Consider the following 10,990-nt stretch of genomic DNA (forward strand, 5'->3'; position numbering starts at 1 on the left):
ACCAAAGACAGTGGGCTCTGGGGCCACGGGGCGAAGACGCGAGCGCGCAAGAGCAGCTCCCACCAAAACCTCCCCTTAGGGGGCACAGGGCAGCCGGGCCTTGGCAGCCCCAAGCTCTTCACCAGCTGCGAGCGCAGACGTGGAGCCGATCTCCGTGGGCTTCGCGGAGGTAGCGGCGCCTGCAGCACCTTCTGGGCCTTGCTAGGGTCCTCGGCCGGAGTCCAGGGCGACCCGCCACCCCCCCCCCCCAGTCCAGCCTTGGCTGCATGGGTGCCGTCGCCGGAGCCGTCAGGCTGGAAGTGTAAGCGCCGGCCTCGGAAACCCCCAGCCCAGGGCCGAGCAGCCGCGGAGTTAGACCCTCCTCCCGCCCGGCCCCGGGGGGAGGGGAGAGGGAAGAGGAGGAGCGCCCAGGGCCGGGCGGCCGCGGGGTGAGGGCTCCGTAGGATCTGGACGGGGTAGGCCACGGGGGGCTGCAGAGCCATCAAGCGCCAGCCCGGAGACGCGCCTGCGTGTGCGCGAGCGCCGCACCCCCACCTGTAGCTCTCGGGTGCAGTGCTCACCCCAGTCCTTGAGTATTTGGAAAAGACGTGCGACGTTTTGCACAGCAATGCAGACTGGGAGGGAGGGAGTTTGTACTCACCCTCAACACAACATACGCACCACATCGCTCTCTCCGCTCACACCTCTCCACCCCACAATTCGTGGTGCACACCCCATCTTCCGAGCCTGTTCTGAGCTCCTTGGAAAATCCTGACTGGCTCCTGCCCGCTCCGTTGTGCAGCCTGTTTCTATGGGACTCCCTGGGGTTAGGAGTCCAGGCGCGGGTGCAGGTAAGCGGCGCCAGGGACCTCTTGCCTGGGCAGACGCGCGCCAGCCGATTCGAGCCATGCGGGCAAAGGCGCTGGCAGTTCCTGTTCGCTGCCCAGGCAGCGCCCTGGCCATGGAGGGCTAACCCGAGCCTGCTGGGGAGCGCCTAGGAGGAGTTGCTTGGGAGGATTCAGATGCAAGCTGGCGGGGCTGCTGCGACTGAAAAGTGGGTGAATGTGGGTGAGGGGGAGCAAAGCTTGAGGGAGGGGGTTTCTCCCGCATCTGCTCTGAGCGGTCCTGCCAGCCGTGGCACACAAGAAGCTGGGCGGCTGAGTCCCAGCTGCCACAGCTCGGCGCAGCCCAGAGGGAGCTCCCTGCTTGGTTATCTCGAACACCTGGAACCTGACTGGCCCCCATTCAAGTCACTCACACCACAATCAGGGCGCCCACCTGAATCCTGCTTCCTGGGCAAACCCCCACACTTGCCCCAGCAGTGGGGGTGTCACAGGCAGTGTTCAAATCTGCCCACACAGCCCCCAAGCACAGATCCGCCACACAAAGATGCCATTATAGTTAACAGGTTGAGCCAGATTCAGGTGCGCTGCCTTCCTGCACCTCGCAGGGCCCTCTGACCCCAGCCCCGACTGGGTTTCTGCCCCACACCCCAGCTCCCTGCAGGCCACCACCCATTCACACACCCAAGCTGGTCTGTGCCAGGTGTGAGCCCCATTCTGGGCTCTCTCTCAGAGGGGATTTGGTCAGTGCTGTCCGCTCGCTTAGGCTGAGGAAGAAAGCAGACCTTTCTGTCCAGACAGGTTTGTTAATTCCTCTTCTCTTCCCACACCTCTACACACAATTATCCGGATAATTTGTTCCTTTTTCTATTTTTGAACAGACACCCACCACTTCTGGCAGGAGACCTGGAGCCGAGCTTTCTGCTGCAGGTAGTTGATCCTCTCTGTGACCCTGAGGCCCCCTCCAGCCTCCACTGGGACTGAGTGGGTCTGGTCGCTCCAGGATCTGGCCACCATCCCAGCCTTTCTGGGTTGCTACCGCCCTCGGCCGGTGGACACGGGATTCGCCAAGAATCCGTCCCAACGAATTCTGAATTCCGGGTGGAGAGAGGGAAGCCTCTCGAGTTCCCTCAGTGCTGCCAAGGGTCTCAGGGCCCCAGGGAGTCTGGCACCCCTTGGAGATCTTGCTCCAGGGGCTGGGAGAGCTCGGGGAGAGATCGCCACTACCCAACGCGACAGCAGGCGTGGTAGCCAGGTCCAGTGTGGGTAGAGGGTAGTAAAGCTGGCTGGCCGCTGGCAGTGCGTCTCCAGAGCCCAACGGTAGGGATCTGCCACTTGCACAGAAGTTCCCAACAAGTTGGATAGGCTCAGAGAGCAGGGGTACTGAGTGGGAAATTTCCCAAGTGGTTATGAGTTCGTGAGCTCTAGGCTGTTTGTGAAGATTGGCAGGTAAGGGGTAATTTTTTGAGGGGGAGTGTGTTGTGCATAATTTTAATTTCCTTAGTCTTCCAAGAGGGTGTGAAGAGGTGGAAGAGGAGCCTCAACTTTAGAGCCCTCTGGGAGGTTGTGTTTGGGCAGGCAGCCTCTCCCTACTCCTGCCTCAGCTCGATTGTCTGTGGCCAAGAAATACCCAGGAACCTCCAGGCACAGCAGCCTATGGTGGGGTGGGGGTGGGGGTCCAGAAATTAGGAGGCAAGAAGAAGGCCCCAGTCTCCCCCCTGCAATCATGAGTCAGAAGCCCTAAAGGTAGTCTTCAAAGGGCAAATGGAGGGAGACCAAAGGGAACCAAGAAGGTACAAGCTGGGTCCCATAGTCCCCACCAGAGGAGGACAGTCAGGCCTGTCCAGGTAGAATGAAATTAATTCTGTGGCTCCTGGAAGGCCATTTCTGGACCTTGCTTGGCCAGGAACTAGGCACTACAGCCAGTGTAGGCAGGAAAGACAGCCAGAACCTTCTGCCCATGACCAACATACAGACAGTCAGGGTCTTTTTTGGTCATCCAATGGGCTTGGGAGTAGAGTAGGGTTACTGCAGAAGGCCTTCGGGCCCAGAAAAGATGGGCTCCGGGGGTGGGGTGATGAACAGGCCCACTTCCCACCTAGCCAGATTTCCCCCTGGGCCTCCTCGACTGGGAGATTGCTCTGCTCTTTGTCCCCAGATCAACTAGAAACTCCAGAATGGTGGCCTGGCTAGGGATGAAGGACAGAAGTATTGATGGTTTTGTTTCCTCCCCCCACCCCAACTGGGGTACACACACCTCTGCAGGCACAAGCAAGCTCCACACTTCACTCACTTTCATTTTCTAACCACAATGTCCTCTAACTGTCCCATCCCAAAGAAAGAACCACTCCACTCACCCAGAATGCAGAATGGCAAGTTCCTTGGAATCTCTGCTCCCTAGCTTCTTCCAGAAAAGCAGACTCAAGCCAGTTTTATACATCTGAGATTGCACAAAATCATCTCAGGACCCCTAAATCAGTGACTGGATGATATAGATATGTGGGCTCTGTGTGTGTGTGTGTGTGTGTGTGTGTGTGTGCTGTGGTCTGGGGATTCCCTGAAAATTTCTGGGAAGTTATGTATCTAGATCCTGCCTAGACCAGGCTAATGTTGGGGGGGGGGTGCTTAGAACAACACAGAGGATCTTAGCCCAATTATTCACTCAGTGTACCCCATTTCCTGTAGTTTGTTGGGTAAGTGCCTAGAATCCAAGAACTCCTAGCAGTTGGTATTCCCACATGGATGGGTACACCGCACCTTCGACCCTCACTACCATGTACCTACCAGCAAACAATTCTGCCCACACATACCCACAGGTACAGTCACTCATAATGATCCTCACTCCCTACTCTAACTCTATTCACTCCTGCAATCATACACAGTCACATACATGCCATACAGTTAAAATACACATCTCACACATTATTACATTTCACACACAATTATATTCCTACAATTACAGGGTACACACAATCACAAACATGTACATGTTTAGCACCAAAAAATAGATTCACAAAGAAAAACTGATATGTACTCTCACAAACTTACCACACGGCTCATACACAATCACATATAAGGGTGGATGATCACACAATTACCCAGGGGGAAAAAGTCACATTCACACATGCTTACACATACACCACTCCCTACTGGTCTGTGCACAGTGACAGTTTCGATTTGCAACGTAAGCAGAAACACACAATAATTACAAATCCAATAACACATTTAGATGCTATTACAAACATTCATTATCAGTAACATCCTGACTGCACACGCCATCACAAATATACAACATGCACACACAACTCTCACACCCAAAGACATCCACACCCTCCTCAACACTGGCTGGCCCGGCTCTCCCTCTTTTCTCAAGTCTGTGTTCTCTCTACCTGTTCCTTTCCTTTTCTCTCTCCAGAGACCACAGGTCCTGATCCCCAGATGTCCCTCCAGTTTAGACACCAGCAACTAACTGCCCTGACAGTGCCAGCTCACACCAAGCCCAGGAGCTGCAAGGTGCAGGCTCAGCAAGGAGCAGGCAGCCCTGACTCCGAATCTTGAGGATTTTATTTTTTTCCACATAAATTACACAAGCACTTTATAAAATGATTACACAGAAAACACCTTATAAGTGCATAACTTAAATCCCCTTTACGAACAGGATCTGGAGAAATGGGCTGAATTTGTGTGAAAATCCCTCTGTGCATAGCTGGGTGCGGCTGGAAGGTGTGATAAGGGCCTGGCAAGGTCGGGTGACCCGGCTGTGTGTAGGATGGTGAGTCACAGTGTGGCCGTGGCCTTGTGTTTCTGAGAAGTGTCATGCTATTCAAAATGAGTCTGGGCCACCCCAAATCTAAGCCTCATAGTGAGAGTCCAGAGTGAAAAGGGGAGGCCCTGCGTGTGCGTGACCTTCTCCATAGGCCCCCTGTGTGTGCCTCTGAGATTACCCCAGGAGGGACAGTGAAATCACCTGTGTGGGCCAGTGGGTAGTCTTGTGTGATGAATGGGCTACAGAGAGGGGCTCTCCCCAGGGCACATTCAAATGACAGCCTGTACTATCCTCTGCTGACCCCAGAAACTCTCCCCACATGTCCCTGGCCTCTCTGGGTCCCTGGTTAAAAATCAGGAAAAAAATAAAATAGATGCAAATTGAGGAGACTGAACAGTTCCAGAGGGCTGGGAATCCCATAGGCGTTGGGAAGAGGTCGCCTCTCTCTGTCCCACGCTCTTTTCTTCCTTTCCACGAAGAGTGAGCTGTGTGGGCGCCAGCGCTCTGGTGCAGAGGGGCAGGGTCTCCCCCCTGGCAGGCAGTCTGAGGCAGGGAGGAGCTGGAGAGACTCTGGCTCTCTCCGACCCCCAGCCTGGGCCGCGGGGGGGCTCACGGGCGAAGTAGCCAGGCTCACTCGCAGGCCGACGCCACCGACGTGACACTGGTGATCTTGGTGGAGTCGTCAGACCAGGGCTGCAAGTTCTGCAGGGCGAAGAGCGACGAGTTGTGCACGCAAAGCGGGTCGGCGGGCAGCGGCTGCGCCAGGCTCTTCTGAAAGGCCTCCTGCTGCAGCTGCAGGAGGATGCGGTTCGCCTGCTGCCTCTCGGCCTCACGCTCCTCCGCGGTCTGCCGCCTGCACGGGGACAAGCCGTTACCCACCTCGGCGCGCTCTGGGGAGGTCATCTGAGCGAGCACTGCTCCCCTGCGCAGCCCCCAAATTCACGTGGACCCTTTTAACGCATTCCCTTATTTGGGGGGTCCAGACTCTGACGAAGACTGAAAGCCCCCAAAGTAGATGCAGCGGCAATAGCGTGGGAGAGCTGTGGGAAAGTTTGCTACACACAGCCTCAGAGGGCACAACCAGGGGCACAACCGGGGGCACGATGGCATCTGCCTTGCCTCAGTCTGAGAACCCGCGCGGCCCGGACCGAAGGGACCTCACCTCCCGAGCAGTCCCGGGCAGAGGCCAGGGTGGGTACGGGCCAGCTGCCCTCCCGAACGTCTCTGGCCTCCGCCGCCTGCGAACCTCTCCCAGGCCTCCGCGCCCCTGCGCTGCGCCCTGCGCCGGGCCTGGCCTCCCGCTGGACCAGGCGGTTTCCTCCGAGGCATTGGGGAGGCGATGACTCACTTACTCCATTTAATGCCGCCCCTCCACCCCGTCAACTGAGATCAAACGTCTGTCTCTAAGGTGGACAGACCTAATGGGAGTCCCCGGGGCCTCCAGAAGCAATTTGTAGGCGATCGATGAAGCCGCGCGAAGCCGGCGAGGGCCTCTCCCAGCGGCGGCCGCCAGCCTCCTTCCGCCGCCCCTCTGCCTCGTCGCTCTGAGTCTTTCTGCCTCTCATCTGCCCCTGCTCCCCCACATTTCAAATTGCTTAAATGTTTCTCTCCCTTTAGGCTTTGTGTGTTTATCCCTCATTTTTTCTTACCCGGACCTACTTTTCTCAGAATAAAGGGGATTTGTTTGAAACGAAAACGGAAGTTTTAACGACCCATTGCTTCCCTTAAATATACAAAGGTGTGCTTCAGGCTGCCTAGTTTTTTCCTTTTCTCCCTGGGGTGGGGTGTCTATCTCCCCTCCCCTTATGTTTCAGTTTCTCTTTGTCTGTTACTTTTTTCTCTTTTCCTCCCCCACCCCTACAGGGGCTTGCCTGCTGGGCTCCGCAGCCCTAGGTTGAAGCCCTGGTGAGCCTTGGGGATACCGATGCCCTCCCCAACCCAGCAAGGCCCTGCTCCCTCTTTTAACAAGGTTTCCAGAGCTTTGAAACCAGTTCCTCACCTCCTCACCAGCGGCAGGAATGTAGGGAGGGGCTGGGTAGCAAACTCTTGGGGCACTGGCTTCCTTTGTGGCCAATTTGCGGAATCCCGGGCAGATTCCTCGCCTTCATTCAGAAAAAGAGGAAACTCCGATTCCTTCCTCCGGCCCCAGGTCCACCCTGCCCGGCGCCGTGACTTCGCCCAGACTCTCTCCTGCTCCCCCCTGAGGCCTGAGCTAGCGAGAAACTCTTGGCGTGTGTGGAACCAAGTTTGTGGGCCAGATGTGCGGGAGGGTACGGTATGGTGTGTGCGTGTGCGTGTGTGTGCGTGTGCGTGCAGGAGTGTGGTCCCAGGAAGCCGCTCTGCGCGTGGAGGATAAGGTTGCCTAGGAGTGTGTGGGAATCATTATATCCCTAAGGGCGAAGGGTTGAGGGGTGTGTGTGTGTGTTGGGGGAGATGATTGTGTAATAAGGATAGTTGTGGACTTGTGAGTGGAGATGGGAAATGTCTCTCTCTCACGGCGCACACACACACCCATCTGCTCCTAATTGATCCCCCTTTCACTGGGACCCGCGAAATCCCCGCTGCAGCCGGTGCGGATTGATTTTCCGCCTCCAGGGTGGGGAACTGGGGAGCAAAGGCCAGTGTCTGAGGAGGAAGGAGTCCACACGGCCCAGACCAGAGGTCTGGGGCCCAGGAGTCCTGCCGGGTGCCCCGCCGCCGGGGCGCAGGAGCAAGCCTGCCTCCAGTCTCTGGGATAGAAGAGGCTTCTCGGTAAGTTCGAATTTGCGCAAACAAATCCCCCAGCTCAGGACTCACTGGTCCCCCACTGCAAGGACTGCATAGACTGCTCTACCTGGCTGTTTCTCCATGCGGCAGGATACACCAACGGCGCCTACCCAGCACTGTGGGGGCCAGCCAGAAAGCTATGAAACCTCAAGTTGCACAGAGTCAGGGCTGTCCGGGCGCATCGCGATCATCGGCCACGGTTGCTTTCCACTTCCCGCGAGCTTCGCAGGAGCGGCCGGCTCCTCTGAACGGATCGCAAACTGGAGAGCCGAGGTAGCGTGCGCGCCCCAGGAGAGGCCCCGGCCGCCAGCGGCCCGAGCCTGCACTAACCGCGGCCGCGCCCGCCCCGCGCGCTCACCTCCACTTAGTCCGCCGGTTCTGGAACCAGGTTTTGACCTGCGCGTCGGTCATTTTGAGTGCCTTGGCCAGGGCGGCGCGCTCGGCCGAGGCCAGGTACTTCTGGCGGTGGAAGCGCTTCTCCAGCTCGCAGATCTGCAGGCGTGTGAAAGACGTGCGCGGCTTCTTCTTCTTGGGGGGCGTCCGGTTCTGATAGGGGTGACCTATACGGCGTGTTACAGTGAAGGGTGAGAGGGCCACTGGAGCGGGAGACAGACAGACGGCAGAGGCAAGCAGCAGAGCGTCAGGAGGCGTCCCAGGCCCGATGCCCCGCGAGTCTGCGAGCGCAGCGGCTAGACCCCAGGAGCACGGCCGCGGTCCTGCCGGCAGCCCTCAGCGCCAAGCCCGCGGCGGAAAATGGCCCCCTCCTGCCCGCCAGGCCGACGCCGCGCCGCCACCGCTACTACCACAGAGGCCTCCCTAGCCCCAGGCTCCCACATGCCCAACCAGACACAGCCTTATGGCCTCCCAGGCCTCCTGAAGCGGCATGCTTGAGGGGAGCTTAGAGATCACAGCTCCTCCCCACCCCCTAAGTCCCAGGCCACCGGCCTCAAAAGAAGGGGACAGAGAGTAAGAGGCCATCTTGCTCAAGGCCCTCCCACCCCCGACTCTGGGTCCTGACCTCTAAGCCTCCATCACGCAGCAACATACACAGACGCGTCCCATATGAGTGGGGCAAAGTGTAGATTTATACGTCCCAACAAAGCAGGCTGATGTACACAAACAGAGGCACAGGTACAGAGGCAGGCACACACAGGACACAGGGCCACAAGTGGTGACACAAGGTGACAGCCATACATTCCCTCAGAATCTTCTTTAAGCCTGAAGCAGGATTGGGGATGGGGACTCGTGGCCGGCTTAGATAGGCCCTACCGAAAGGAACTTTGATCACAGACCCAGGACCAGCCGGCTCCAGGCTGGGGGCTCCATCAGAGCCCTTCAAAACTGGCCTGGCCTGGGTGAGGTGTGAGTGAGTTGGGCACGGGCCTTGCCTTCCAGGCCTCAGACTTGGGTTGGGGCACAGGGGCCCCTTGAGTGCCTCCTTCCTGGAGGCCTTGGGAATGACCGGCCTCTGCCTCCTTCTCTCCCTGCCCCCTCAACTCATGCCACAGCCCCAGAGACGGGGCCAGCAAAACTGGAACGGGGGTAGGGGGCACTGTGGTGTCTTGGGGTCGCCTAGCTTGGGATCTGGCTAACCCCCTTCCTTGCTAGGCCCTGGAGCCCGAGCCCCATGAGAGTCCCACGCTCGGTCCGGCGCGGCCTGGGCCTCCCGCCTCTGTTCCCTGAACCCCGGCTGCGGGCTCAAGTTAAATTCTGCCGGGTTTCCAGGGGGGCTGGGGCTAACCCGGCGGCGGGAAGACCGCAGCCTCAGGTCGGGGGCACTCAGGGCACCGGGACGTGGGGCGGGGACGGACGGGGCCCCGCGCCCGAGTTAGAGCCGAGTTCCCCCGGCGGAAGCGGGAGCCGAGGGGCCGGGCGAGCGGAGCGAGGAGCGGAGCCGGCGGGCAGCGAGCGCGGCAGTCCGCCGCCGCCGAATGCGTAATTGTCCCAGGAGTTGTCCTCGGCCGCGGATCGATCGCTGGCGCGGCCCGTGCATTATTCACCCGGCGGGAACAGGGCTGGGTGGGGGCGCGGGGAGGACGCCGTTTGGGACAGAGCGAAAATGCAGAAGCCGCTTAGCCTCACGCGGCCGCCGACCCAGACGGAGCCCGCCGCCCGGAGGAAGGGCCCGCCGGCCCCGCTGCCTGCGCCGCGCTCGGGGTCCCTGCAGGGCCGGGCGGCGCGAGGGCCACGGGCGCTCCGCGCGCCGAGCGGGAAGGCAGTGGCGGCTGTGGCGGCGCGCGGCGTGTGCGGGGAGGGGAGGTGGGGACCTGACCTTTCCTGGCGTCTGACTCCAGGGCTCGCCCCCTCGGCCGGGCGGAAGAAACAGTTTGTGCACACCGCGCCCGGCCCCCCGCGATTCCCGAGCCTCCGAAGCCCAGCCGAAGAAGGCAGCCCCCAAACGACACCCCGCTCCCCTCCAGCTCTCTGGGCCTGGGGAGAGGGGAGCGAGGAGCGAGCGAGGAGCGCCTCTCAGAACCGGAGTCCTGCGGAGGAGCCGGAGCGGGGCCCGGGCTGGGGGCTGCTCGAGCATGGCGATTCCGGGAACGCGGAGAGGCGCGGGGCCGCTGACCTCGCGGGCCGCCTGGCGCGCAGAGGGGCTGCTTGCGGGAGCCGCAGGGCAGGGCAGGGGAGCGCAGAGCCCGGGCCGCGGCCAGCCGGGGCGCGCGCGGGCCGGACTCACCTGTGAACCTGTCCTTTGTGTATCTGCGGTTACTCTCCATCCAGGGGAAGGTGAGGCCGGTGAGGTTGTTGACGCCCGGCACGGCAGGCACAGAGGGCACCGTGGGCAAGCCGGTAGCCAGAGGCTGCGGGTGGGCCACCGCTCCTGCGAGCGGCCTGTGCGCCGGCACCCGGATCACCCCCGCGGCGCTCAGCGCCCCCCCGCCGCCGCCGGGACCCCCGCCGCCGCCGCCGGGACCCGGCCCGCCCGCCAAGGCCATGTTCACGTTGTAGGAGCCGGCCAGCGGGCCCATGCTGCAGGCTCCGCCGCCGCCCGCCGGGCCGCCCGGGCCGCCCGGGCCGCCGGTGCCATAGGCCCCTGCGCCCCCGGCCCCCGGCCCGGCCGCGGGGCCCGCGCCGCTGTAAGCATAGGCGCCTCCAACCAAACAGCCGAGGCCGTATTCTCCGTCCTGGAGGCGCGAGGCCGGCCCCATGCAGCCGCCCTGGTCCGGGCTGTTGAGGATCTGGTCGATTCCGAAGCTGATGGGCTCCGCGTGGCCCGGGTGGAGGTGGTGCGGCCCCAGGTGCTCCATGCTGGCCCCGGCCCCGCGGGGGGGGCCCGGGCGGCGGCGCGCTCTGTGCTTGGCTCGGGGGCAGCGCGCAGGGGCGCGGAGGCGGCTGCGGCTCCTGGCTGCGCCGAGACTTGGAGGCGAAGTGCGCAGAAGGGCTAAAGTAGGGGGGAGAAGAGGGGGCGCCGTATTCTTCTCTTCTCCGGCTGCTCCTTCCCTTCTCCGGCTGCTCGCTCGCTCGCTGTTGACTCTGGGACATCAATCACCGGGCGAAAAAGCCCGGTGCAAGCGAGCCTCGGCGTTCCGGCCGGGTCTCTCCATTGGCTGCGCGCTGAGAAGAGCGGGGTGAATGACAGCGCAGGGGAGGGGCAGCGAGGGGGAGAGGGAGGCCCGGAGCCCAGACAGATGCA

The 10,990-nt window shown here is 61.0% G+C and overlaps 1 protein-coding gene across 1 annotated transcript; it reads right to left on the reverse strand.

Annotated features, from left to right (window-relative positions):
* Positions 1-5,217: 5,217 nt before the first annotated feature.
* Positions 5,218-10,604, reverse strand: TLX1 (T cell leukemia homeobox 1; the record flags this gene model as incomplete). Its single annotated transcript, XM_084244886.1, has 3 exons — positions 5,218-5,440; positions 7,712-7,913; positions 10,034-10,604. 3 exons carry the CDS (start codon positions 10,602-10,604, stop codon positions 5,218-5,220), a joined length of 996 nt encoding a protein of 331 aa, XP_084101012.1.
* Between the last annotated feature and the right edge of the window lie 386 nt (positions 10,605-10,990).

This window comes from Talpa europaea (genome assembly GCF_964194135.1).
Source record: "Talpa europaea genome assembly, chromosome: 10".
Lineage (NCBI taxonomy): Eukaryota > Metazoa > Chordata > Mammalia > Eulipotyphla > Talpidae > Talpa > Talpa europaea.